This window comes from Durotheca rogersii (assembly GCF_024521655.1).
Source record: "Durotheca rogersii strain YMJ 92031201 chromosome Unknown GGS23scaffold_13, whole genome shotgun sequence".
Taxonomy (NCBI): Eukaryota; Fungi; Ascomycota; class Sordariomycetes; order Xylariales; family Xylariaceae; genus Durotheca; species Durotheca rogersii.
Window position 1 is genome coordinate 744,866 of NW_026251244.1, and position 26,714 is coordinate 771,579.

Genomic DNA, 26,714 nt, shown 5'->3' on the forward strand with positions numbered 1-26,714 from the left:
TCGGAAAGGGCTACACTTGGGGGTTACTTGTCCGTAAGGAGCCCCCGAGGATACGCCGGAGGGCCCTTGTCGACATGTAGGCGTTCGGTTGAACGAGATAGATAGGTAGGTACTGCTTGCGTACCAGGCCGAGCTGAAGAATGGGTAACGGTGACCGTCTACCTAGTCCACGATGGTGAATGCCACCCAGCCAGCAGCATCCTTGCTGCGAGAACGGACTAGCACTGTTGCCGCTCGCTCGCCATTACTAAGTACATCGAACTCGTCGTCACTTGCTATGGTGGGCTCACGCCGCGAGGACCCTGACACTCCTCCCTCTACCCACGAGCTAGGTTACAAGAAGCGGAGCTTCTCCTCCTCTCGATAGTCTCTCGCCCTCTTTTCTAGTCGTCTCTTAGATCTTCATCCGGGTCACACCTGGTTCTCAAGATGGCTCGTACGAGGCACCCTCTAGACCGTGGATGGACCTTCCGGCTGGACGACGACGCGTCGGCCGATTCCTGGCTTCCGGTGCAGAAGGTCCCAAGTCAGGTTCACTTAGACCTGTTAGCCAACAACAAGTGAGTAATGAACCCTTCTGCTCAGAGATAGGACGGGCAATTTACGCATACGTCGGTAGGATCCCGGACCCTTTCATTGACCTCAATGAATTGGCGACGCAATGGATCGCCGAGAAGAGTTGGGTATACAAGGTCCGTTTCAGCAGGCCTGATAGGCCAGTGGCAGATGGGTCAGGCACCACGGATATCGTTTTCGAAGGCCTCGACACCTTTGCTACAGTTCTCCTCAATGGGAAGGACATCCTGAAGACCGACAACATGTTCGTGTCCTACCGAGTCGATATTTCGCAGGCTCTCGAGAGCGAGAACGTGCTCGAAATCAAGTTTGACTCGGCCATGTTGCGCGGTCGGGATCTCGTAAAAGAGCATAGCCACGAGCACACGTTCTACGTTCGTCAGACCGAAGTGAGCCGAGTCCCGGTGCGGAAGGCACAGTACAATTGGGGTTGGGACTGGGGTCCGATCTTGATGACTGCCGGGCCTTGGCGGCCGGTTTACCTCGAGCAATATGTCGCGAGGATTGACGATGTCTGGACTCATCACGAAGTTAGCGAAGACCTCAAGGTGGTCTCGGGTCGGGTATTCGCCAAGGTAGCCGGTCTAGCGCCGAAGTCGGTGACCCTGTCGCTCTCCCTACATGGTCACACTGTTTGGGAGAAAGAATCTCTCGTCGACTCAGACGGACTGGCCGCATCGGATTTTCGGGTTGATAGTCCGGAATTATGGCACCAATACGGGTTTGGATCGCAAATCCGTTACGAGGTGAAAGCGTCGATTGGCTCGCGCGACGAGAAGTCCAAGCTCATCGGTTTCCGGCGAGTTGAATTGGTCCAGGAGAAGGACGATTTCGGCAAGTCATTCTACTTCCGGATCAATGGAAACGACGTGTTTTCAGGCGGGTCGTGCTGGATCCCTGCGGATAGCTTCTTGTCTCGGATTTCGACCGAGCGATATCGTGACTGGATAAAGCTCATGGTTGAGGGAAGGCAAAATATGCTTAGAATATGGGGAGGTGGGTCTTTTATACACTCACAAGTATACCTATATGGATTAAATCGCTGACAATCATACGCAGGCGGCATCTATGAGGACGACTCTCTGTTCGATGCCTGTGACGAACTGGGGGTCCTCGTATGGCATGACTTTCAATTCGCCTGCGCGAGTTACCCGACGTACCCCTCATATCTCGAATCAGTCGAGAAAGAAGCGAGACAGAACCTGCGACGACTTAGATCTCACCCCTCTATCATAATATGGGCAGGGAACAACGAAGATTACCAAGTTCAAGAGCGATACCACCTCGAATACAATTACGAGGACAAGGACCCTCAGTCGTGGCTTAAATCCACTTTCCCGGCAAGGTACACCTACGAATATCTGCTCCCTAAGATTGTCAAGGAGGAGAATCCATCTATGGTCTACCATCCTAGCAGCCCCTGGGGAGATGGAAAATGTACAGCTGATAGCACGGTGGGAGACATACATCAGTGGAACAGTAAGTCCATCAAATCCCCGGTGTGACGTTTGACCCTTCTGCTCTGTCCGTGTTCTTATTGTATCTAGTATGGCACGGCGAGATGAACCGATACCAGGAAGTTCACTTGCTCTCTGGTCGTTTCATTAGCGAGTTCGGCATGGAGGCCTACCCCCACCTCGAGACAATCCGCGGCATGATCAAGGATCCACAGCAGCTATACCCGGGCTCGATGGCGATGGACTTCCGCAACAAGGCCATCGACCACGAGCGCCGCATGATTACGTACGTGGCGGAGAACTTCACGGTCAAGTACGACCTCGCCTCATACGCCCACCTCACGCAGGTGGCCCAAGCGGAGACTGTGCACTTCGCGTACCAGACCTGGCGCCGCGAATGGGGCAAGCCCGGGGCACGCAAGTGCGGCGGCGTGCTCGCGTGGCAGCTCAACGACTGCTGGCCGACCATGAGCTGGGCCGTGGTCGACTACTACCTCGTCAAGAAGCCGGCCTTCTACGCGATCGCCAACGCGCTGAAGCCGCTGGCCGTCGGCGTGTCCCGGGCGTACCACGAATGGACCACGGGCCACGCGGACCCGACGGTAGCCGCCCGCGACACCAAGTTTGACCTCTGGGTCGCCAGCAGTCGGCTGCAGCCGGTCCAAGTCGAGATCGCCGTGCGCTTCATATCGATCCGCACAGGCCAGGACGTCAACCCTCCCGTAAGGCTCGAGGCCTTGACCGCGCATCCCAATAGCACCACGGAAGTCTTGCGGGACCACACTATCCCGGTAGCTGACCCGACGTTGCAGGATGCGACTCTGCCCTTCGACTTCTCGCGGTACGATCCATATGTGATCCACGCCGCTGTGACTGAGGGCGACCGGGTCGTCGCAACAGATACCTCGTGGCCGCAACCGTTGAAGTACTTGGATCTCACCAACCGGGACGTCAAGATCCGAGCTCTGTCCGCTACTCAGGTGGTCATATCTGCCGCTCGTCCCGTCAAGGGATTCGTGTTCGAGGAGACCCGGGCTGCTAAGCTGAGCGATAACGGCTTCGACCTCGTCCCCGGCGAGGACAAGGTCGTGGACGTGTCGGGAGTGAGTCTCGGCTCTCTGCGCTATACCTACGTAGGGGCGCCAGAGGGGTCTCTGCCGGTGTCGTTGTGAGTGCTGAAATAGAAATAGCTACATGGTGTTGTGGGAGGTCGTATGGTTAAGGGCGGCCACGTTGGAGGCATAGAACTATTCCCACAGAGATGGGGTCAAACAAAGAACAAGCACATACAACCCGGCCTCTTCTTCTCTTTCTTGTCCCTTCTCACGTCCGGGAAGTCTGGTTGGTTTCGGAATCTGAGCCAGCTTACAAGCTTAAAGTGACAGCGGGATAGGTCTGGTGCTACGTCGATTGGCTTAGCCGACTCGACCTAGCGGTCCACTTCCCGTAAACTGATCCGGTGTAGTCGTCGGTTGGTTAAACGGGAGGTTGTCCTTCGGTGTCCTTTGCCTGTCAGCGTTACGTTAACTGCGTCTGTTGCCCGGATTCCGATTGCTGCCACAGCACCTATAGAAGCCGCATAGTTTGTCTGCAGGAAGGCCGGGTTAATGATGAATGACCGTGTTCAAATCCCAAACGAAATTCCCCTTTTATTAGGTAGGACCGTCAAAACCAGCTCACAGTCCTCTATGTGTTCTAGTATACGACGTTGATGTTTTGGTATGCCGGCTGAGGCTATCCTGAAATCGGGCTTGACAACATACACGCCCATTCTTCAAGTAGCGGTCATTTTTCTGCGTTTTTATGTGCCAATTCATCTCCCCCAGAATGCCGAGAATGGGTTTTGTCCTCCCAAAAACGCTGTAGTGGAACACGTCGAGGATGTGAAGGTGACCGAGTTACTCTGACGTCTAGAGCCCAGTCAACCCATCCTCGAAGTAGCCGCTCGGCCTTCGAGCCAAATGCTAGCTCGATCTTCCAGCGGCCGCCCCCGTCAGGGAGGCAGCAGAGCCAGAGGAAGCGATGTTTCATACGACCGCGATACCCATGTACCACGACCCGAGCCCGTGGCACGCGCCCCATCCAAAGGCACGTGCTCATACAGGTATATATATGTGTGTGTGTATTTTATGGCAGTATCCAGTCTTTGTGGCCACATTTTGCGTCCATGCGTTGGACGTAGTCTTTGAGCCGTCCGGCAATCCATCCCGATTTCACCTTCTCGGTTTGGGAGACGCGATGCCCTAACTTGAGGGCCGTGGATGTCTTGCAGGTATTGTCGGCGACGGAGAACTGCAGGCAGTCGGGCTTATTCTCGCAAGCCTGGCGGCACTCCTCGAAGGCACCGACCGTGCCCTCGTCGTGGTCGGAGAGGTTGTCCCAATCGGAATGCTCTGTCGAAATGCGCGGCAGGACGTAGGAGCGGAAGACGTCACGGTGGCGCAAGGGAGAGGTATGCTACCGAAGACCCTGGCTGTTAGCGAATATGTTTCTCCCTTTCGCTACCTCGCAACGAGGAATGCTCACCTCCCGATTCCACACTTCTTCGAACTTGGCGAATTTGGGGTATTCGTCGGGCGGGAGATGGTGGAAGCTCGCGGCGTAATAGCACCACGGCGTCTTGTCTGCGCCCCCGAAGGACGTGTTATAGTCCATGTCCGACGGCTGGTCGCCCACGAGAGTCGGGAAGGACCACAGGAGGTTCACGCCGGCGTCTTTGAGGGCCTTGCCCAGGACGCAGTCGCCGGCCCAGTGGCCGGCGGTGAAGTCGTCGTAGGATTTCAGGTTCGCGCGACGGTGCTCGACAACCTTTTTCAACGCGGGGTTGGAGATGGCGAACCCCGAGCCGCCGTATGCAAAGATGACGTCGCCGATCTGCATCTGCATGCCCAGGTAGTGCGGCTTCGAGGCGTCGAAGTGGGACAGCCATTGCAGCAGGGTCTGCCAGAGCATGTACGAGTCGGACTCGATGAAGATGTACCACTTCGCGTCCGGCTGCTGTCGGAACGCCTTGTCGGCGACCGGGAGGAACTTCCACTTATCCAACCTCCAGCCGGGGGAGTCCCGACCACCGTTCGTATTTTTCGCGGACGCCCATTGTGTCAGCTCCTCGGCCGAGAAGGCTGCCCTGCCTCCCTCCTGCAGGCGACGGTAATATTCAAAATCGGGGTGGGACGCTATGATGTCGGGATCGACCTCGTCGAGGGCGTTGTGGACCTGGTGACCTTCGATGACCTCTTCGTAGTCGGAATAGAGGGCGAAGTGCGGGACGCAGCGGAGGGTGGTGGTGAAGTGGACGGGGAGTTTCTTGGGGGCCTCGGTGGCTCCAGTCCTGAGGATTACGAACAGGTCGTCTAGACCCTTGAGGGAGCCGCACGGGTCGGACTGATCGCCATTAGGAGGACGCTTTCGGCTGGCAGAGGCGGATTCGTGGAAATATAGATACTGCTGGATGAGGAAAAACAGCAATAGCACAGCGATTACCCGATATGCCGAGCGCGAAGATAGTGACGAGACAGGAAATAACATTGTACATGTGTGAACGTTGCACATGTGCAGCGCTCTCGAGGGCAGTGAAGTTATCCAAGGCTTACGCGGGGACGGAGGAGGATGCTCTTTTGGGCACCGGGTGGACGACCCGCGTTTCGAATCCGCGTTGGAACAAAGACGCCTATCAGAACAAAGCCCTCTCTTTTGGGACAAGACACGAATCCAGACGATGGCCGCACCAGGATCGAGAGATAAGCAGATGTGTGGTAGAAAGCTGGGCAGTATTAAAAAGAATGGGCACCCGGTTGGGAAAGGTGCCGTGCCCTCTTCGGTCCCACCAAGCAATGCTCTCAGGGGCAAGAATTTAGGGGCGGTTAAAGGTAATGTACTGCATACCTGAGGTATCCCGGCCCTTGCGCGTCTGGATGGGGCAGCAAGTTGACTTGTCTCTCTCGCGGCGACGGGCTTATGTGGCTGAGCCTAAGGTGCGAGACCCCCGGCTGGACGGCTCCTTTGGTGGTGGCTCAGTCGCCGGCGCTATGCCGCTATGCCGTGCTATTGGTAGCTTTTCTTCTCTCTCGCTTGGATACCTAATGACAAGCCCACCTACTATCCACACGACGTGGTGGTGCTTGAGCGCCCTATTCCGCCCTACGGCTAACCGCCTCCAACTAGACAGGGGCTGCCCAGAGCGAGTGCGGGCTGAGCCCCTCTGTCTTATCGCTAGGGAATTTACACTGCTTGACACAGAGAGTGCGAGATATCAACGAGACAAGTACATGTCTATATATATATATATATATTAGTGTGTGTGTGTGTGTGTGTGTGTGTGTGTGTGATAATTATTTACGTAGGTATTAGAAACACCGACGACTCGCAGGAGATAGCTGCTTACAGTATCTTCCTTCATAAAGGAGATCGCTTCGAGGAGGAGGTGTGTGTACATAGTTATTCGGTGGAGCTACACAGCAGCTATCGAAGAGCACAAATTCGTAGGGCTGGATCGACAATGCTACGTACGACTATATTATATTTCTTCCTTTCTTTTGGTAACTCGTTATGGGGTTCTTTGCAGTCTGTAGACGCGGACTCCATCGGCCCCAGTTTGATAGGCAGCATACCCCGGCAACACCAAGAGCCAACGCCAAAATGGTACCAGTGCTACGCGCGTTGTGATGGCGCTCGCTCTATCGGCTAAAGTACATATGAGTGCACGCTAGGTCCCAGAGACCCCAAGGAAGATCGCGGCTGTGATGAGTGAATTAACGTTGTCATATCGCCAGCTCCAAGAACTAGCAAGCTCTCCCCCCTTAAAATAGAGAAACGCCCGGCTAGTCAAGCATCCGCCTGCGCATGGCTACTGCGCAGTATGATTCTGGAAGAAACCCGACGACCTGGTCGACCTGTGGGAGCGCAACAGCGCCATGCCGAGCCGAGGGCGACCTTCAGGGGACAGGGGGGCGCAAGTCCTAGGACCCGCAGCTCATCGCGAGCCAGGGTCGGAAATATGGATATACCACAGGGCGCTACGCAATAGCAGCAGCCGTCTACGCCGCCGTAAGATCTGCGTCTCATCGCAATAAAAAAGAGGCGTACCCATGAGAAATCCTTCGCGGGAAGTGCGTGCCCACCACTAGCATCATGGCTGGTGTGGTTGGCTCCATTCCGCGTGGGTGGTTGTGCTCCCACTTTTCCTCGCAAGTCTTTTTTCCTTCTTGTTTATATCCGTACTTCGTATACCTTGAGTGATCTTCCCTCTCACCTACCCGTTGACGAAGTCCGATCTGGGGCGGGTTTACTTTTCATCTCGTGGGAAATCGGCTCGTCCGCTCGTTCGTCAGTTATGTGGCTCCTCCGGCTCGCCGCGCTCCTCTGTCTGAGCGCTCTCGCTCTCGGCCAACTCCCCAACCCTGGCGAACCGGCGCTTAAGTACTCGGATGGCGCGTTCATAGAACCGAAGGGGTCTCAGAGCTCGTACCCGATGGGCGCGACGATGAACGTCAGTTGGACGACGACGTACGAAACCTCGAATCTCTGGTTGATCGTCGCTTGGGAATTCAACCAGCCTGTCTTGCTCGCCTGTGAGTCGGGGTTCACAGTACCCTCCGTGTCTCGGGTAGATCGTTGCTAACCTTTTCCACAGCCAACATAGGCCAGACATGGTATGCGTGGGAGGTGTCGACCGACTCGACCAACGCTACGCAAATCTACTCGTTCCGCGTGGTCGATGCCCAGGGCACGGAGGCACAACAGAAAGGCGGTGGTTTCTTGAGCGCGTCCTTTTTCATCAGCGGCTTGCGGGCTACATCGTCGTCGACAACTTCGACGAGTACCTCTTCAGCGTCGTCGTCTACTTTCACTACATCAATAACCAGTACGTGGAAACGCACTCCGGCTTCGCGCCCAAGTCTGCGTAACTAATCCGTCGCGTAGGCACATCCTCAGCTGGGGCCTTTGACGCTACCCTACCTACTACGAGCGTAGAAGTGACCCCGTCTGGCTTAACGGACAGTGCGAAGATCGGGGTTGGCGTCGGAGTAGGCGTTGGAGGTGTCGGCCTCATTGCTCTCATCCTAGGCGTCATATTTTTCCGCCGATCGAGAAATAAGAAAACCCGAGAGGCTGACAGCATGGAGCCGTACTCGCAGCCGTACTCGCAGCCGGGGCAGAGCTTCGCGTCGACGCCGCAGACCTACGTCGGCTCACCCGTGCCTGGACCGTACCCAGAGTATTACAAGCCGGCCGAGATGGAAGCGGCAAACAGAGGTGCCGAGCTGGATGCAGGGCAGGGGCACGGATTTCGACCAGAAATTGCGACAAGCAATACGCAGAGATCACAGGCGGCGGAACTTCAGGGGTGAAGGATGCGGGCGGTTGCGAATTGGACTTGAGTGTTTATGAGATACCCATGATTGAGAAGTAGGACGCGCCCATGTTGATAGGTAATACATTGCCACGGCCACGCTCGAAAGATGACATAACGCCCTCATGTCACGGCGGCGCGTACCATCGTTGCATCTCGGCTCGAACACAATGCCCCCAGAAGACAACATGTTTGTTACGATGTATTGGATATGTTCAGTTGGAAGCAGAGCGACACATCGTCGAGCCTAGCTTCTGACTGGAGGGCAGAGCTGATGGAAGAGCACGGACAAAGAACTTGTATATCGTCAAACACTGGATGTTGGATACAGATGTTGGATACAGATGTTGGACACAATACCCATTGTCCATGGCTACATGAGAAGATATGATGGATACTGTATGAAAGCAAAGTAGATTTATTGTTCTTCGCTGTCCCAGGACGACGTCTGTGTTAACATGTAATATATTATCAGTCGTCTCAAGCGTTCCCCCTAATTTTTTTCTACTTGGGGTCCCAGACATTATCAAATATCTCCTCGGTTCCTCGTCATCTCAGAACACACATTTCTCGTCGTAGCGTGTCGAGTCGACCCTCAATCAGCAAGCATGGCGAACTCAGATAGATCCTGTATGGCATGCGTCAAGCAGGGTATTCTGTGCGAGATGAACCTGGTAATTGACAATCCCCCCGCCGTCGGCTGTACGGAGTGTGCTGATGCGTTCCAGTCTTGCACGATTCCGACGTCTGATGCGACGATGCTTGAGAGCGGCATCCAAACCGCGGGCCCGGGGTTCAGGAAGTGTGTCCGGTGCGCCGTTGCCGGCCATAGCTGCACGTTTCCTCAGGGCTACCGCCCCGAGCCCTGCTTCTCCTGCGTCTGCTCCAGGGCTTTCGGATGCATCCTTCCCCTAGCACCCGCCCCCTTCGCCGACCTCAACACGGCCCTCGATACAGAACCACGCGAACTCCAGGACCTAGCCGTTCGGTGGCCAATGCCCTCTTCAAACATCCCCGCCCTGATTCAGTCTCCGGGGGCAATCTTTCCAGCCAGCGAAGCGCCGCCCGGATACCATGAATACGGGCCTGGGACGGCGCAACCCCTGACCGAAAACGTCTTAGACCTTACAGAACAGGCAAACCAGGGTATTAGTGAAGACTTGGAAAGGCACCTCGATGCGATGATTGCCGAAATCTTCGGCGATGGCGGAAAACAGCAACCGCCTCCTCCAGAGGCTCAGCATGCTTCGCAAGGCCACTGATGTGGTAGTTATCATTTGTCGTATCCGAGCTGCCGGAAGCGCCGTAGTCGGGATTCCCCTGCGCGCATAGCCACATGGGAGCCAGAGGTCTCTGTTGTCGGCAATGAGGTGGTGATGTATCATAGAGTACATTGGCTGGTATCAAATCCTTGTAATAGACTAAGATGTTTGACATAGAATTTTGAAATTAATTGATATTATCTTAAATCCGATATGAGACTATGTGATGGCACCTGAAAACCTAGTGGTGGTGGTGAAATCGGTGGCTTCGTCTAGCTGGTTAAGGTATACCATTCCCACCCTCCTCAGACCGATTCAAGAACGCGTCCACTTATCCTCTTTCCTGTCGTGTGTCTGTTTAAGGACTCGGCGGCCACGTTCACCTTAGAGAAAGGGTCATCCTCGAGTCTCGCGCGAAAATCGGTGATGTCTAGGGGTAGAGAAGCCAGTCTCGGATCGAGGGGCAATCGAGGACGACACACACTTTGTCAACACATTCGATAGAGTCGGGTGCGAGAGCCAGCGCCCCGCCAGTACCTAGGCAGAGGCGGCGCTGTTCCGCGTATACCAGCGCCCTCGCAACAAATTTGGCCTCTGGATGATGTGGCGAGACAGTCTTGGTAGGTATTTAAGCTGCTAGACAAGCTTTTCGCAACCGCTTGGGTGCCCGCTTTCAAAGTTGGCGCCTATTTATCTAGAAAGTACCTGGTATAAAGAGGCAAAATTGTCGCATGGTAGCGCCCGAGCGTACATCTCCAAGGTGTCGTCTTTTCGGGAGCCAGGATGCCGGGTTGGGATGGTGTCCGCCGGAATAACGTTACAGAGCCTCTCGAGTCCGCTCTCCATCACCCTCGTACACGGGCGAGCAGCGGGGCCCGATCGCTCAATGGACGACACGACCATGGTAGCGAGCCGGAGGGCCAATTGGCCAGGCAGGATTTCGTATCGAGTCGCGAAACTGCGACGAGGCAAACGCCGCGAGACTCGGACAGAATTCGCTCAGGCTCCTCGACCGGTCCGGAGCCAAGCTCGGGAACGAGGGATCGGGGGCGCATCTCCGACGAATGGGACGATGCGTATGGTAGCGCAAACGTCGCTATCAAGACTATCAGGCTCGATGGTGACAGGCCGGAGGTGGTTCTGGTCGGGAAGCGGGTCGTACTTGTAGATGATAGTCCCATTTTCTAGTTGACGACTTACTATCACCAACACAGGACAATGTGTGCCGGTGAGGACCAGTCCGAAGCCATCATAGCAAGGAATCAAGAGGTGTTATTCACATCATACCCTGGTGCTACGTATAGGTATATATTTGGGTGACTTACATGGCGTCGTGTGTGCCTGCAATTTAGCCGTGGCTATTAACATAGTCCATACAGACAGCACCCCCAGGACCTGGCGCTTTTGTCTGCGGTACGCCATATTGGTCTCCTCTTGCTCCCCTTGTATACGTAGGTACTAGTGTGTTCAGCAATCGCCGGCGCCTGCTCTCGAGCCTGTGCCTAAGAGAACATAGTAGCGGTATCCATGGTTTCAAGGGAGGGCTAATGCCATAGCCACACCCCGCCGACGACTAGAACGCCCTCGGTCTAGGCGCTGAACTCGCCCGCCATGCCTCTAGCGCGTAGGTGTCGAGACTTCATTTGGGTATAGCCATCGCACTTCACCTTGAACCAGCGGGTGGTCTTGCCTCTCTAGAATAAAATACCACCTATATACAGTGTGTGCTAGGGCTGTCTGCCCATAGGCAGGTACTATTAATATACAGTGTGGAGAGTGGTTGGAGACTAGGTATACAGACATCTGATGGCTTTGGTATGTGCCATATGGAAATACAAACAGTGTACGGTTTCCCATGCGATAGGATGCTCTCCATTTCTGTTTGGCACGTTTGGTGGCGGAAAAAGTTTACTAATATCTCTCTCCTGCCAACAACAATACCCAAACTGTCTAAGCAAACCTGGTGAGTGGTGATGTTGGGGGCATCTGAGAAACTGGCTAGGCAGCGATGTTCCAAATGCTTCAATGCTACAATCAAAAAGGATGGGTACGTACCAAGACTTGTGTGCGCAACTGAACAAAAGAGTTGCAATGGACTGGTAGATGGGGGTGAGCTGTATAGAGAATCCCAATTTACACTTACACCTCCTTCCACACCAAGCCACAGGTGCATACCAAGATACATATTTCGAGCAAGCATTCAGAGCCCATATAACGAAGTACAGGTTGGGTAATACCTTATTAGACACGTTTGGTACCTACTTATCAGGTAGGCAATACATGGGAATCAGTAGGAATTCACACTTATGGTGTGCCGCACCACGTAGGTACGTGCTACCTTGGGAGATGGCTCTCCTTGGTTCTACCAAACAAAACACCCTCTCAACCGGGCCAGCTCTTTCCAAGGGAGATTCGCTTTGTTTCCATGGGGAGATCAGGTGTGCTGGGGACCTAGAGAAGTGGAGAGAATAGGCAATACCTCTCTCCTTGCCTCTCACCTCCCACCCCCTTATCGTGGATTCCCTGCCGTTCACCAGGGGCAACTGCTTTGAAGCTCGTTCTACAGCGTCTGATGGCGCCAGGAGAGGCTCATGACTAGTCAAAGGGAGCGTGGGAGTAGCTGAGTCCACCTGTTGGTCTGGTATGTAAGGAGGGCATTTCGTCATCGGTTTCCTGACACAGCCTGTAGTTACGTAGTTGCTGTCTAAACGATCCAGAGCTGTTATTCAACACCTGCTGCTAAATGGCTTATGAGTCACAGGCTGGCTAGCCAACTGGAACCATACCCGGGGATGCCACTAGTCTCCCCTGACTATAGGGGCGGACACCTCAGATCATGGAGGAAGGCATGTACCGACTCTGACACACAATGACGTCTGAATAGGGAGTTTGCTTGGCTGTGCTGCAGAATCTTGCGTGTTCGTGATTGATATTGAATCATCAGAGTTGTATGTTGGCCCTCTGTTGCTGTCTGCCATCACCGCTGTTACTCCAGAGACTGACATGAACACTGTACTCATACCCGCGCGCACACGGAGCCTAGAGTTCGAACTTTTAGATATAAAAGAATGTCTCCCCTCCCTGTACCAGACCTATTCTCCCTCCCTTCTTTCTTTCACATCCCGTTCACCTCCCACCCCTCCACCATACTTATTTCTCCTCTATCACGATCCTATCTCCCGGTACCAACAACTTGCTTACTTGCCAAGGACGAGAATGTTCTCAAGATGCTGCCTTTCCAAGCAGCTTGAGTGACCTTCTTTGTGGGAAGCGCGTATCTTCCCCGGACACAATATTTCTTCCCACGTGATCTCTCTCTTCCTCTTGCCAGGCACCTAGCGTTTCATACACCTGGCATTTCATATCTTAGATCTCTCTATCCAGAGAGACACTCAGAGACACCCGGATTAAAGTATACCGCCCAAAGTCTCGCGCCAATCAGGACAGGAGGCCTGATTTAGGCAGTGTTGATCCACGCCCATAGGATGGTATGTCCAGGTCTGTTATAGACGTAACAAAACATCGAAAATATCCCTAGCAAGAAGACGCTGTCACATTATTTCCCCTCCAGCCTTCCGTCCTACTATTACTGACAATCTGGGTACCATGTAGTTTCATCTCCATGATGCTGGCTGGGGGGCCCCTTCTCAGATCAGTCAGGATCTTTCTCTCTAGGCAAGTTGAACAACTCCAATGCAGATTTACAAGCCCGAACTGACGAGAAGGTGGTCATCATCTAGGCCTTACCATGCCCAACAATCTGTATTGCCTGTGTAAAGTTCACGAATTCTTATACGATTACAAAACAGTTTCCAACGCCACCGGCAATCTACCTGATGACCGGCGCAACGGCACCTTTGTCCGTGGATAGGCGAGTCCTAATTGGGCTTGAGGTGCTCTCTAGGGAATTTGGAGGGTTCTCCTAGGCTGTCTTTTGTCAACCTGACAATTACCCCTTATCCCTAACCGTGTTTATGAGGCCGCCGTCAAGCTGAGGCCGCCGTCAAGCACGATGGTGCTGCCCATCTGACCGTCCTGAAGGACCACCCGGGAAGGTCTGCATCACTCATCATCTTGAACAACATTCTCGTTCTAATAGTAAGTACATACCTATTATGATTAGAGAGCTAAGGTATCTAAGATTGATCAAGGCTAATGTTATACTTGTTTTTTTGCAATAGGGGATCGTTCAGAGAACCGCCTGCCTGCGATCGTCCTGCTACAATGAGAATACTTCTTGTGGAAAGGGTCATGCTGCAAATTGGTGCATCTTCCCTCTGCAGTGCTAACAAAGAACAAAAAAAAGAAGTTGGCGTCCAAGATGGATTGGGCAGCGTGAACAAGAAAAAGAAAATAAAAAAGATAAGTTTCGTGACAAGAGTGGGACTTGAACCCACGCGGATTGCTCCACCAGGAATACTGCGATCGCTCACAGACTGTTAAGCTGCAACCTTAACCTGGCGCCATAACCAACTCGGCCATCTTGCCTTTCGATGGGTGTCCAGGGCAAGATTAGTGCCTAAATATCTGGCGGGGTCGAATTGAAACCCGCCTTGCCCATCGTGGGGTGCTGGCCAAGGACAGGGACACCATTGCCAGAAGCACAGCCCTGGCCACCAGCTGTAAACAAGGCACCACAGGCGTCAACAGGTGCACGCATGACTTGCGCTGGATGTTGACCCGTCGGAGCGGCAAGGTGCCTTGCATCGAGCGTGTATATTTCCACATACGGACGGGGTTTATGCTGCGGCCCATCATCCTGGCCTACTCAGGAGGCCCAAGTTGAAGGGCCGCAAGCGGACTATGCCGGCTGCTAATCGTGCTCAATCATCAGCCGCATCTAGGTATGTTTTCCTGTTCTCGGGTTCGTGCTGGGGTTATGCATAGGTAACTGACGCGCCCTCGTAGCCCCGGCAAAGAGATAATGTCACGTAGCAGTTGAAGCAGCCCTTATATGCCTGCATACCGCACAGCGTAAATGTAGGCGTCTACGTTTTACGCAACAGATAAGAAGAACAAAGGGGTCGATGCTCCCCGCGCGCCCATATACCGTCTGCTCTGCTCGTTTGAGCGGATGGAAAAGACCCATCGGACCAGTTTTTACCAGAGCCGCTCCAAACGCAGCCGTGCGGTACGTTATCCTCCGAATGCCGACGCGCCGTTGACGCGTCGGCGCTGCCAGCATATCTTGCGTACTGATTTTTGCATAGCGGAATCAAGAATACGAGGGTTAGGTTACCAACCGCCGCAGCCTCCTCATGGCGCACTACCCTCACCTGGGCCCAGAGGCTGTAAGTAATACCTACCTTCCGTCTCCCTTATAACGCATCGTCTGATGGTTACGTATAGAATGAGGCTGCGGTCGCCCGCTGGCAGTACTAGGTGGACTGCCGCCTAATCAGCGGCGATGCCGGGTACTCGGTCTGGCTGACGGCTAAGCGCGCCTTCATGCGCGACTTTGACGCTATCATGGGCGGGCACCTTATTACTCCTCGGCAACGGGGAGGCGCTGGCGGAGGGAGGCAGCGGGTTGGCGTCCGACGATGTTAATTCTCTATAGGAGGAGATCCGACGAGTGGATACAACTCTTGGCTGCAGGCGGCTTCACGGTCTCTTGTCACGAGAACCCTTTCTCCTGGCCCGTCGTGGCGGCGTCGCTGCGGGCGCTGTTTTAGGGGTATGCTCACATATTTTTAAATCGCGTTTTCGAAGTCCAGCTCCGAGGGCTGACCAAACCGTTTTCTAATGCCGGTCTAGTTGCCTTGCGCCGCGGGTCCTCAGATACTACCAACAGATACGACCAACGTCAGCTGGTGGCATATCGAAAAGTCCGGGCTTCGTTATCTAGGTACCTACAGATTGAGGCTCGTCTGCTGCTCCAGCGATTTTTAACAGCAAGGGCCATGGTGGTGGGCGACACAGCTGCTTCGGCTGTCTTTAATCCATCACTCATCTCGCTTTTGTTACATTGGCGAGCGGGTGGCTCTGGTTGCCAATTTAAACAGCCTCCGAACCTTGTGTTGCAGATGGCCTTCATTTGCACTTGTCATTCTCTACCTGGCACTTGTTACTCTGGGCCTCGGTAGCCTCCTGGGTTTCATGGAGATTCCCACTCGCACAAAAGCTCAGAGCGACAACGTCATCTCTTCCTTCCTCGGTTATCAGGAGCGTGCTCGACGCCATAGCCGCTATACCGGTCGTTCACCATATCACGGCCTCTTCCCTGGCTCTTGCCCCTGGCCTCATCTTCTCTCCCCCGGTTCAAGGCGTGGCTCCTGCGACACACCAACGGGTGAGCCGTGGCCGCAACATATCTCGCTTCTCTCTCCTTTTCATGTGTGGTCGCCAGAACTCGAGGCCATATAGAGACCGATAATCTGACGTCCATTCCCCCGAAATGAGCGAGTCGCAGCCAGTGGATCAACCACCAGCGCAGGTTCACCTTAACTCTACAGGCACCACAACGAGATATAACACTTATGTCGGCCCTATATGCGTATAACATCGCAAGAAAGCGTCTACGGGTAAATTTCAACACATGGAAGAGTCGATCCATGCGAAATCTCAAGGCAATTACGCTGCTTCGCTTATATAACAATTACTTATATCGACCTTGTTTTATAGGCACCACGACGGGATATGAAACTCATCTGCGTCAAAATGTGGGTAGACTACGGTGCACCATTAGTGCGTATCCGACAAACCGATTTTCGGAATTTCCCGGTCTGCATTAAGTTACGCGGCCACTTCGGTGGCTCGTGTGCTTGTTATAAGTTCCGGGATCACGCTGCACGGTACTCCGTACGAGACGGCGGTCCCGAGGATCCGCCCCCGGATAACGCCCTTCCGCCGCCCGCACAACCAGCCCAACAAGCCAGTCAGGTGGTAGAACTAAGCTCGTCCGATGAAGAGGGGACGGTGAATCATCCGGTGGTAGTAGATTAGCGTAAGTATATATTTCCTTTATACGAGCCCTTCATACGAGCCCTTTCTATAAGATTTCTAATTTAGTTTTATAGTTTCAACTTTGCTTCATTTTCATTTCGGACGGGAAATTTAATTTTGGACGGGAAAATAAATTGATTTGGCGTTGCGGAGTTCTGGTGTTTTTTTTTTTCAAGGTAAATATTTCCGAAAATTGTTGTCGGATACGCACTAATGGTGCACCGTACCGTAGTCGAGGGTTTCCTTTCCCACGCATGCTGGGTTGCCTGGAGCCAGTAGGAGGGAGGAGAAGACGACGCTGCTTAGCAAAGGCCTTTTCTGGCATCCGGTGACTGTCGGGTTGCTCGTCTTTACGCACCACTACTACTCCATTCTGAACAACGATACGGAGAGACGCGCGCAGGTCAGAGTGCGTGACAGCTGGCGCCTCTCGCTTCTCAGGAAAGGAGCACGATGATCGGCGGGTTCTCTCCTGCCTTGCAGCAGCCTAAGGTCGTCTCAATCGTCACATTACCAGCAGGCGTCTGCTTTCACATTCGGTACCTATGTTCAGGAGGGGAGGTAACGCGCTGCGATCCTTGACTGGTGGGATATCCGCTGGCAACACTATAGTTCAGATCGCCGTACACGAGGCACCCCACACCTGGTGTGCCTCCAGGCGCAAGGTCGCCAAACCCCAAAATTACAGTATCAGCCCCAACTCGCAACCTTCCAACAACACCATATTAAATCCGATAAGAGCACTTCGAACGCGCCTATGGTGGTGCTCACGACCCAAATGCCCACCGTCGAGCGGAGAAGGGTATGGTAGAGGAAGAGATCGATGCCGCCCGGGATTTGCGACGATCAGCCGAAAGGCCAGGAAGAATCGCAGAGGACGTCTGGGGACAGACGAGACGGTCCGTGATCAACACGATTCCAGCCGGGCCCCTATCGTTGTGGGAGACCGGGAGCCCGTGGTTGCTCCCGTGTCAAGGGCCCAAGCCGTCCCCGAGTCAGTGGCTCCTATGGAGACCTTCGGTGGACAAGGTGAGCTTGGAGAGCCATCGCCGCATACGCCTGGAGTTCGCGCTGGAGCTCGTGGTGGCGAGGAAGAATCTCCTGCGGTCGTGACCGCCGTTGCACCTACCCCTATTCGCTCGACTCGAGCCATGGGCTCTCTTCCACTCCCGAGCCATGGACCGCCTGCTCGTCGCTCTTCTTTTGTCGACGGAATGGTCTGCCTAGGCTCTCGAGATCCGGCGCTGGAGCGACGGTGGGGCGTGATAGGACATCTACCTACCCGCCGACTCGTCGGGTGCTACAATTGCACGACAAGAAAACTAGGCGACGACCTGAGCCCTGAGGGGTCGATGCTGAGAAGGATTTCGACAGACCGCATGTCGAGGAGGAGAGTGATGGCCGCGGCATCTAGCTCTAAGGAAGGCCACGTTCATGCACGGGTGCACAGGGTAAGAGGCCCCCCCCACGCCTAGCCTCCACGAATTCCGCACGGTACGCTCATAGCGCTTCCGATGTCCCCCGGTGGGCGACCCTCTCGCCCACACCGAAGACCGTTGGGCCGAGAGGGAAATTTAGGGCTCGTCGAGAGCGGCGAGCGAACAAAGCTCGCCGGGACCACGCCGCTTCCGACCGTGCGTCTGTCGACCAACCCCTCACCCATCGGCGGCCGGTCCCTCGGGCTCGTCCGCAGCATCGTGGACTCCCCCCACCACCGCTCTGCTGGACGCCATTAGACGAGCTATGACGAGAGGAGGCTCGCCTACGTGCTGCTAGCTATAGCGCGCAACGGGGAAACAACCGGGGGCGTGAGGGTCTCGTGTCCGAGTGAACGGGCGTCGCCATAGCCGACTTTCTGCTTTTGGGCAAGTCCAAAAGTTGTGCCGAAATGATGGCACATTACCAACAGGTCCGAAACCACGCCGGAGATGCGCTGGCGTGCCGCTAGGTATGGCATAGAGCCCAGCTGCTCAGCGGCTGCAAAGGCGCTCGCGTCAACGATGGGCGATCGGCAACTTGCGAGCGAGAAACACTGGGTAGCTGGTTGTCTGCAGGGCGGCCCCCCCCCCCCCAACCGCGTGGCTGGGCCGTCCGCGACGGGGTCCGGTCTGCCGCGGACGAGAGTTCGGCTGCCTACATGGTTGCAAAGGCGGCTGTACTGCCGACGGAGAATCGACTGTCTAGGCGTGAGGCTGGCGACGGAGCCGTACGACACGGACCAGACTCTCGCAGGGCACGGCACAGAGCCTTCCTTCTCACTCCCGCGGGCGCAGAGGCGGCTGCAGTCACGCTGGAGCGCCGGCTACGTGAACCAGCGGCCATCCCCCCCCCCCCCCCCCCCTTCCGCGTGGGCTACGGCTATCGCACACGAAAGTGCCTGCGCAGACACTCTCGACGACGACCTGCAGGAATAGACAAGCTCACGGACACGGAATCGCTGTGGGAGGGGCCGGGGGGGGGGGGGGGGGAAGAATACCAGCGCGGTACGGCGGAGGCCTTAGGAACGGGCTGAGAGGTGGAAGCGGTTCCGAACGTGCAGCGCGACGTGCGCGAGGCCTTTAAGAAACCACAGGAACCGGGCTTCGAACGTGTGCGGGGTAATTATGTCCGCCGTGTGATTGTCGAGGGCAGCAGGTCGTCTGCAGGGCAGCTCACGAAGCGGGACGGCGAGGTCCGATGGCAGGCAGGACGGGGAAGCGTGCATTATCTGGCGCTTCACTCCTGGGTAGTAAGCCGAACGGGGAAATGTAGGCGTCTATAGTCTGGCCAGACACGAATGGGTGGCCGCGGGGCGGGGTCCCTGGCGGTAGGATAGGACTGGGAGGGAGGGATGAAGACGTGTATATTAATACGTGTTATTATACAGGCGCTTGGTGCGCGTCCTACGGCCAAGTCAATCATTCTGTGAGGCCGTTCGTATCCAACTAGATAGTGGTCCTGCAAGTGACCCTGATAGCATGAATACAAGGAGGAAAGGGAAACAAGCATATGCTACACATCAAGCCGCGGCGGAACGAAGGCGCGCTGCACGGCTGATAGATGATATATATCCCCCACCAGAGAGAATCCTGGGGCGGGAGAAGACCCGCGTGAGCACCGTCGCTCGCTAGCCCTCCCACCACCCGCTGACGCCCCATCGCAGCCCGTAGCCAGCTCAAACCCTGGTCTACGGGCGGCGGCGGCTGACCTCGATGTCGAGGCCGAGCGGCTTGCGCAGGAAGCCCTCGCGGGTGCGCAGCTCGTCGGCGGGGCGGCGGAGGGCGACGCGGTAGCGGCGGGCCCAGGTGGCGACGATCATCTTCATCTCCATCTCGGCGACGTTGCGGCCGACGCAGGCGCGGGGGCCGTGGCTGAAGGGCACGAAGGCGGCGCGCTGGCGCTCGGTCGGCAGCCCCGGCCCGAGCCAGCGCTCCGGCCGGAACGCGTCCGCGTCCGCGCCCCAGATCGCCCGCGCGTGGTGGATCGAGTACGTCGGCACACTCAGCACCGTCCCCGGCCCGTACCGCCGCCCCCCGATCGTCACCCCCGCCGTCCCCGCCGGCACCGCCCGCGGCAGCCCGATCCCCGACGTGCTGTGCACCCGCAGCGTCTCGTTGATCACCGCCTGCAGGTACGGCAGCTGCCGGATCGCCTCGTACGCCGGCACCTTGGCCTCGTCGTCCTCCTCCTCGTCCGCGCCCGCGCTCGGCACCGCCGCGTCCAGCTCCGCCTGCAGCTTCGCCAGCACGCCCGGCGTCCGCGCGACGTGGTACAGCAGCGCGCAGGACGAGTTCGACGTCGTGTCGGAGCCGGCGATGAGCTGGGTCAGGGCCTCGGCGGCGAGCTCCTCGAAGCCGAGGGGCTCGCCCTTGTCGTCGCGGCCCTCCTGCAGCAGCGCGAGCAGGTCGCGGCGGTGGATGTCGGGCGGGCGCTCGAGGCGGTCCTTGACGCGGGCGATGGCGATGCCGGCGAGGTTCTTCACCGCCGCGAGGCCGCGGCGGAAGAACGGGTCCGGCAGCCAGCGCGCGTACGGCAGCAGCGGCGGCAGGCAGCCCAGCGTCGCCGACACCTCGCCGCGCCGGTTGAGGATCTCGACCGCGGACGCGAAGATGGGCGCCGCGTCGACCGACACCCGCACCTCGGCGATGTCCTCGCCCGCGCGCAGCATCCCGAACGGCGCGCCGAACGCCAGGTCCCCGATCGTGTCGAACGCGACGTAGTTGAACCACTTGAGGCAGTCGAGCCGCGCGACGCCGCCGCCGCGGGCCACGAGCTCGTCCCACCGGTCGACGAACAGCGCCAGGTTCTGGTGGATGTAGGGCTCGAACTGGAGGACGGACTTGGGCGCGAACGTGTTGGAGACGAGCTTGCGCTTGCGCGTGTGCTCGGCGCGGTCCCGGGTGTTGAACAGGCCGCGCCGGATCGACACGAAGGCGTCGTAGAAGTCGGACTTGAGGAGCCCGTTGCCGTGGCCGTAGATGGCCTGGATGGCGTCGTCGTCCGCGATGCTGACGTGGTTCGGCTGGATCCTCACCACCGGCCCCAGCCTCTTGTGGACCTCGTGCACGGTGAGGTAGCGCCGGCCTCGCCTGCAGGCGTAGAGCAGCCAGAGGTTAGTGAACTGGGCGGGGAATGGCGCAGGAATGCCTCGGAGGTCGCTGTACGTCGTGAAGTACGGGTAGACGTAGTAGAAGACGACGGCGGCGAGCCCGAAAGCCAAGGCCCACGGCCAGGTGAGCTGATCGAGGAGTGCCATTTTCGCCGCGGATCGTGCGAGTTTGGCGGGGAGAGAGACTTTACTTTCGGTGATTTGGTGCGTGAGAGCAGCACGGCCGCCTTTTCAACGGTGGCCCCGAACGCCACGGTCTCGCCCCACGACCTTCCAAGAGAGTAAGCTGCCTGCCGCCTCCGTCAGCTTCGCGCTCATAAACCAATTGGCAAAGGCGGGTGCGGAGAGGGAGCCCTTATGAGCTGCTGCCGCTGTTTGATGCCGGCTCTCGTCGGCACCACCGTCGGTAGATCTCTCGTGGCGCAGGGTACGGAAACTAGACGGGGAGGTAGTGAGGGAGGGGGGAGGGAGGGGGGGATACGAGCCCTAGGGCTGGGATGCTCGGGAAACCAATCCGATACGGGTTGCCATTGAGGACGAAACGGGAGTATGACCACAACACCACTTGGAGTTGATACCCCCACTAACGCATCGACGTAGGTCGAGGCGCCTCTGAACAACGGATGCGGGCACCAGCATGCAGTAGTCACACATGCGACTGGTTGTGGGCGACAGGGCGACGACTCATTGGGGATCAGCGCCGTCTCATACGTACGCACACGCAGCCAACGTCCCACAAGCCAAGGGGTATCGGCCAACAGAAGACAGTTATTGAGGGCATAGCGTGACGCTCGCAGCGAAATGGAACGAGAGGATCCGTGGGGAAGCTCGTGGTGGGTGCGGTGCCAACTGCGGAGGTTCCGTCGCAACTGGATTCCCTCATGGGGGAGAACTGGATTCCCTCATGGGGGAGAGCTCGGCGGGAGGGTCAAACATGCGGTGCCAGGGCGGAGCTAGCCGGCTCTTAAGTATGTATCGCCGACGCCTATCTCGGCCGTCGCAGGCTTTTCCGAAGACGACCTTAGGCGTTCGCAGAGATTCCCAACTACCGCTGCGAGCCTAGAGAGGAGGGAGGGGGCAGCTAGGGGTTCCCCGACAGAGAGTGACGGTACCAATAAGCAATAGTTGACATGGCCCACGGACGTCACATACCTCTGCGACTATCAAGATGGGTATACGAGAGAGGCGGCGACCTGTACCTATATGCGTCGCGTGCGCGGTGAGTGAAGGTAGGTGTAGATCGAGTTAGCTCTCGCTGATGTGGGAATCCAGTGGCAACGGAACCTGCAGAATTTGAGAACTGCTAGTACGCGATCTATTTCCAGATGCGGTTTAGGGATGACACCTCTAGAGACCCCATTTCCCCAACACCGCACTCTGACGGTCGGTGATCGACCTCGACCGCCGTAATGGAGACTCTGTAACCCATGGCTCACGATGCGAGGATCCGGCGGGTGGCCCTGGGGATTGGCGACGGAGACGGCGACGCTACTATGCTGGGTTCTTAATCCTATCCGGAGGATAGTTATAATACGTCAAACCCCCTGTCATGCTGATTAATTACAAGGGTAAATTCCCCTGTAAATAACCCTCCTCGTATCAGTTTCTCCCCGTTCAATCAAGAGTCGATTACTAATCAATCCCTTTTCGCAGTTCAATCAAAGCGTCGATTCCTACTTACCCCTTTTCCCTAGCGAGTACGCGCCTCCGGGCGTCGGCGGCGGATTGAGGGGCTGGCTTTACGGCTGGTGAAGGTTCGTGCCGAAGGAGGGAGTTGCGGGTCGTACCTGGTCTTCCTGTATCTAGTCGTTGTTACCGTTAAGTAGTACGCGCTGTGACGTAAAACACACCTCCTCCTCCTCCCCTTTTCCCTAGCCTTCGGAGAGGTCCTAGGTTTTCGGCACGATAACGTGGAGAAGCGCGGAGTGCTTCGACGTATTTTAGCTGTTAAGGTCGGTTAACCTACCTAAATTGAAAGACCGCCCACGGCGCGTCCCAGCGCCGGCCGAGTAAATGCCTACTCGAGCAGAGAAACCAGCCAGGAAAGCAAACTCTTCGTCCGTATACAGGTCGCAATAGCTAGTCGCGTCCATTGACTACGGCGTTCTCCTGATCGATTCCCTACCTCTTAGCATATTCTGCGGGCCTGGATCCCCTCCCCGACGATGGAAGAACCCTAGGCGTCGTCGCTCTCGAGGTCTTGTCTTGGCCTTCCACGACGACGCGACGACGCAGCCACTGAGCCCGGCGGCGTTCCCGCGCACGAGGTTCAGAGAGGCTGCGCGGTAGTAAACAGTTAGTTCGCCGCCCCAACCTCGCCGCCGTGAACGTGAGTGACCTGATAGGCAGTCTGTCGCTCCGGGGCCATCATCGGCCGCAGCAGCCACCCTCCAGCTATACCAGCCGACGCCTTAGGCTGGGCGTACGACTGGCTCGTGGCGGGTACTGCGCGCCGGCGCCCGTTGTTTCGCGGACGCGCGGCGATGTGGAGGGAGAGAGAGGGGGTTTGGATCGGATCCACGAAGGCGTGGTGGATGAAGAGGTTATGCATGCATGCATAACTGCGTATTGCAGCGATTATAGATCCTCAGGCATCCAGAATGGAGGCCTGTGATTAATAGAATTAAAGAAAAACACGCAACAGCTAACTATTCGTAAAACGCTATATTTAAGCCCTTTTAGCAGTTTAGTTTTTATACCTTTAATTAATTAACCAGGTTTACCTTTTAACTCGTCTTACGTGCCTTACGATTAAGGCAGCGAGGCTACGAAAGGAACCGCCACCAAAACGCATACGATTACGAACGAACCGGGCGTAATTGGCTAGGCGGGTATACACCTATCTACACGGGGTAGTCGATAGAATCGCTATAACCCGGGCGGAATGCAGCTACGAGCCCGTATGCACTAAACGAAGCACAGTTATCCCCTCTACAGGTACCTGGGAGGTACATTGCCCTTCCACTAGAAGAGGTACCCTACCTACCCAAGGTCGACACCAGCGTTAACGTAAGGAACCCGTCTCGCCCACGAGTTCGCCTCATACCTACGACGACGAGCAAGCGCCGAGACGCGTGGAGGGAACCTCTGCCTATTTAGACATACCGCGGCATCAACGAGGGCCGACATCCTTTTTTTTTCTTTTTTTGCTCCTTTTTACCAAGGTCAACTGCCGGCATCGCGGGAACGGGATCGCCTCTCCCCTCGGGCGAGAGAGTAGGCGCGTGGAATTTCTTTTTTTCCCGAGGTCACCCGGGCCAATTCGCTCGCGCTCGTCCCGGTTCGAGCCTTGGCCCCATCGCGCGCCATCCCGGCTTTCGGCTATCCGCGCGTTGGCAGCTGAGCAGGAGGAGGAGGCCTTTCGGCTGCGTTACCCCGAGCCGGATGCCCCCTCCCCCCCGCCTCCCACCTCCCACCCTCGTCGAATCCACCCATCGTGACAGCGCCTTGTTAGCACACCTGGGACGCAACGACAAATAATAAGAACGGAATAGCCGCTGCTGGCTGGCTGGCCTGGTTGGGTAGTGTACCATAGCATACACACGCACATAGGCGCTCTCTAAGCAAGGCAAGACGGACGGGAAAGCAGTGGTAGAGGGGAGCGAATGCCGGAGGCAAAAATACCCCCAGACATCGGATCGCAATGCTATTTTAACTATTTTTCTCCTAGAATCTAACCCATTAACACGCACACGCGCACACAAACACAAACACCCCCGGAGCGGAGACCTCGCGAGTCCGGCCAATGCGCTTTGTCCGTAAGACGGTTTTGGTACCTAGGTAGGTAGCAGTCGGGTAGGTTTTCTATAGGGTTCCGGCCGACTTGAAGTCGTTGAAGGCCTCGACGACACGGGCCTTCATCGTCTTCTCGCCCTCGCGCACCCAGACGCGGGGGTCGTACTTCTTCTTGTTGGGCTTGTGGGGGCCCTCGGGGTTGCCGACCTGGGTCCGCAGGTAGTCGATGTTGTTGAGGATGTAGTCGCGGTGGCCGACGAGGTAGGCCCACTGCAGGTCCGTGTCGAGGTTGACCTTGATGACGCCGTGCGAGATGGCCTCGCGGAACTCCTCCTTGCTCGAGCCGGAGCCGCCGTGGAAGACGAAGAAGACGGGCTTGTCCTGGCCGTCGTTCAGCTTCTTGGCCACGTGGGCCTGGTGCTTGCCGAGGAGCTCGGGGTGCAGGCGAACGTTCCCGGGCTGGTAGACGCCGTGGACGTTGCCGAAGCCGGCCGCGATGCTGAAGAGGTTCGAGATGGGGCTGAGGGCCTCGTAGATGGCCAGGATGTCCTCGGGCTGGGTGTAGAGGGAGTTGTTATCCACGTCTTCGTTGTTCACGCCGTCCTCCTCGCCGCCCGTCAGGCCCACCTCCATCTCGAGCCAGAGGCTCAGGGGCTCGGACCGCTTTAGGTATTTGCTCGTCGTCTCGATGTTGTACTTGAGGTCCTCCTCGGACAGGTCGATCATGTGGCTGCTGAACAGCGGGGTGCCGTGCTCCTTGAAGAAGGCCTCGTCGGCGTCGATCATGCCGTCGAGCCAGGGGAGCAGCTTCTTAGCGCAGTGATCGCTGTGCAGGATGACGGGGACGCCGTAGACGGGGGCGATGGAGCGGACGAAGTGGGCGGCGGCGACGGCGCCGATCACCGACGCCTCCTGGTTGGTGTTGGAGATGGACTTGCCGGCAAAGTAAGCGGCACCGCCGTTGGAGACCTGGATGATGACGGGCGATTTCGAGTCCTTGGCGGCCTCGAGCACGGCGACGACAGTCGACGAGGAGGTGACATTGACGGCAGGGAGGGCGAACCCCTTCTTTTTAGCATATTGGAATACCTAGATGCGTGGTAGACGGCGTATTAGCATCGCTCTGCTCAATCAGCAATCCCTTTTCTCGTTTTTCTCTTTGTTTTCCACTGCTTGCCTGCATCGGGGACAAGGGGGAAGAGTGACTGCGGCATGCTGGTTACCTTCAGGACATCCTGGCCGTAGATTACGCCGGGCTTCAGGTTCAGCTCGTCGATTATTCCCATTATGAATGTGAATTAGGAAGAGTGAAGAAACAGGTGACTATGGGGTTTACAAGGACCTAGCAGAGGGCAGCTGGCCGCAAGGGAGGGGACAACAAGGTAGATTCTTTTTTATTACTGATGGTATGAAGAGGGAAGGGCGACGGTGTGAGAAGCAACACTGAGGGAATTAAAGGGACGGCGTTTGGCGGTAGTAGTCGTAGTAGCAATGGTGGTGGTGGTGGTGGTGGTCGATGCAGTAAGAAATAATAGTGGTGACGGTGGCGGGGGAGCGGAGGGAGGGATATTTTTGCAGAGGTTTTTCGTAGGGCAAAAGCCGTTGGGCTAGGCACCTAGGCTTGAGCCGTCCACTGTCTTCCGTATTGGAGGTTCCCCTCCACCCGGACCCTGCCTATAGGTACTTCTTCCTCACCCTCCCCCCGAAGACTACATAGCGAGGTACCTGCTAATATTGATGTTGGTGTATACTGGAAATGCACTCCTTCGGATACCCAACGCGAGGCGGGCCTTCTGCAG

General features: G+C 56.5%; 8 protein-coding genes and 1 non-coding gene across 9 annotated transcripts; 4 read left to right on the plus strand and 5 right to left on the minus strand.

Annotated features, from left to right (window-relative positions):
• Window positions 1–429: 429 nt before the first annotated feature.
• GGS23DRAFT_597677 (glycoside hydrolase family 2 protein) lies at window positions 430–3,205 on the plus strand (the record flags this gene model as incomplete). The annotated part of the gene is made up of 4 exons (XM_051518655.1): window positions 430–560; window positions 620–1,572; window positions 1,636–2,055; window positions 2,124–3,205. 4 exons carry the CDS (start codon window positions 430–432, stop codon window positions 3,203–3,205), a joined length of 2,586 nt encoding a protein of 861 aa, XP_051371170.1.
• A 955-nt stretch (window positions 3,206–4,160) lies between these two features.
• On the minus strand, window positions 4,161–5,561 carry GGS23DRAFT_597678 (glycosyltransferase family 31 protein; the record flags this gene model as incomplete). Its single annotated transcript, XM_051518656.1, has 2 exons — window positions 4,161–4,490; window positions 4,560–5,561. The coding sequence occupies 2 exons, from the start codon at window positions 5,559–5,561 to the stop codon at window positions 4,161–4,163; spliced, it is 1,332 nt and encodes a 443-aa protein (XP_051371171.1).
• A 480-nt stretch (window positions 5,562–6,041) lies between these two features.
• Window positions 6,042–6,472, plus strand: GGS23DRAFT_572468 (uncharacterized protein; the record flags this gene model as incomplete). The annotated part of the gene is made up of 2 exons (XM_051516627.1): window positions 6,042–6,305; window positions 6,418–6,472. A coding segment is annotated over exon 1 (243 nt), but the record flags the coding sequence as incomplete, so codon positions are not given.
• Window positions 6,473–7,212: 740 nt separating this feature from the next.
• Window positions 7,213–8,688, plus strand: GGS23DRAFT_101653 (uncharacterized protein). Its single transcript, XM_051510940.1, has 3 exons — window positions 7,213–7,603; window positions 7,666–7,896; window positions 7,956–8,688. The coding sequence occupies exons 1-3, from the start codon at window positions 7,366–7,368 to the stop codon at window positions 8,381–8,383; spliced, it is 897 nt and encodes a 298-aa protein (XP_051371173.1). The 5' UTR covers window positions 7,213–7,365; the 3' UTR covers window positions 8,384–8,688.
• GGS23DRAFT_101642 (uncharacterized protein) lies at window positions 8,689–9,821 on the plus strand. The gene is made up of 2 exons (XM_051510939.1): window positions 8,689–9,059; window positions 9,114–9,821. The coding sequence occupies exons 1-2, from the start codon at window positions 8,994–8,996 to the stop codon at window positions 9,645–9,647; spliced, it is 600 nt and encodes a 199-aa protein (XP_051371174.1). The 5' UTR covers window positions 8,689–8,993; the 3' UTR covers window positions 9,648–9,821.
• Window positions 9,822–10,646: 825 nt separating this feature from the next.
• Window positions 10,647–11,069, minus strand: GGS23DRAFT_597681 (uncharacterized protein; the record flags this gene model as incomplete). Its single annotated transcript, XM_051518657.1, has 2 exons — window positions 10,647–10,846; window positions 10,973–11,069. 2 exons carry the CDS (start codon window positions 11,067–11,069, stop codon window positions 10,647–10,649), a joined length of 297 nt encoding a protein of 98 aa, XP_051371175.1.
• Window positions 11,070–14,019: 2,950 nt separating this feature from the next.
• On the minus strand, window positions 14,020–14,135 carry GGS23DRAFT_t61. Its single transcript has one exon. It is a non-coding gene; the product is annotated as a tRNA-Leu (tRNA).
• A 5,392-nt stretch (window positions 14,136–19,527) lies between these two features.
• Window positions 19,528–21,432, minus strand: GGS23DRAFT_102205 (cytochrome P450). Its single transcript, XM_051510943.1, has one exon. The coding sequence runs from the start codon at window positions 21,325–21,327 to the stop codon at window positions 19,759–19,761; it is 1,569 nt and encodes a 522-aa protein (XP_051371176.1). The 5' UTR covers window positions 21,328–21,432; the 3' UTR covers window positions 19,528–19,758.
• Window positions 21,433–24,595: 3,163 nt separating this feature from the next.
• Window positions 24,596–26,464, minus strand: GGS23DRAFT_572472 (uncharacterized protein). The gene is made up of 2 exons (XM_051516628.1): window positions 26,139–26,464; window positions 24,596–26,004 (listed from the first exon to the last, which is right to left on the minus strand). Exons 1-2 carry the CDS (start codon window positions 26,199–26,201, stop codon window positions 24,985–24,987), a joined length of 1,083 nt encoding a protein of 360 aa, XP_051371177.1. The 5' UTR covers window positions 26,202–26,464; the 3' UTR covers window positions 24,596–24,984.
• Window positions 26,465–26,714: the final 250 nt, after the last annotated feature.

What these genes read in the sequence shown, in the direction of transcription:
- GGS23DRAFT_101653 (XM_051510940.1), top strand. Translation starts at nt 7,366, where the DNA reads ATGTGGCTCCTCCGGCTCGCCGCGCTCCTCTGTCTGAGCGCTCTCGCT. An exon ending in CCAGCCTGTCTTGCTCGCCT is followed by an intron (nt 7,604 to 7,665) that starts GTGAGTCGGGGT and finishes CCTTTTCCACAG; the next exon opens with CCAACATAGGCCAGACATGG. An exon ending in TTTCACTACATCAATAACCA is followed by an intron (nt 7,897 to 7,955) that starts GTACGTGGAAAC and finishes TCCGTCGCGTAG; the next exon opens with GCACATCCTCAGCTGGGGCC.
- GGS23DRAFT_572472 (XM_051516628.1), bottom strand. Translation starts at nt 26,201, where the DNA reads ATGGGAATAATCGACGAGCTGAACCTGAAGCCCGGCGTAATCTACGGC. An exon ending in ACGGCCAGGATGTCCTGAAG is followed by an intron (nt 26,005 to 26,138) that starts GTAACCAGCATG and finishes CCACGCATCTAG; the next exon opens with GTATTCCAATATGCTAAAAA.
- GGS23DRAFT_101642 (XM_051510939.1), top strand. Translation starts at nt 8,994, where the DNA reads ATGGCGAACTCAGATAGATCCTGTATGGCATGCGTCAAGCAGGGTATT. An exon ending in TTCTGTGCGAGATGAACCTG is followed by an intron (nt 9,060 to 9,113) that starts GTAATTGACAAT and finishes GATGCGTTCCAG; the next exon opens with TCTTGCACGATTCCGACGTC.
- GGS23DRAFT_102205 (XM_051510943.1), bottom strand. Translation starts at nt 21,327, where the DNA reads ATGGCACTCCTCGATCAGCTCACCTGGCCGTGGGCCTTGGCTTTCGGG.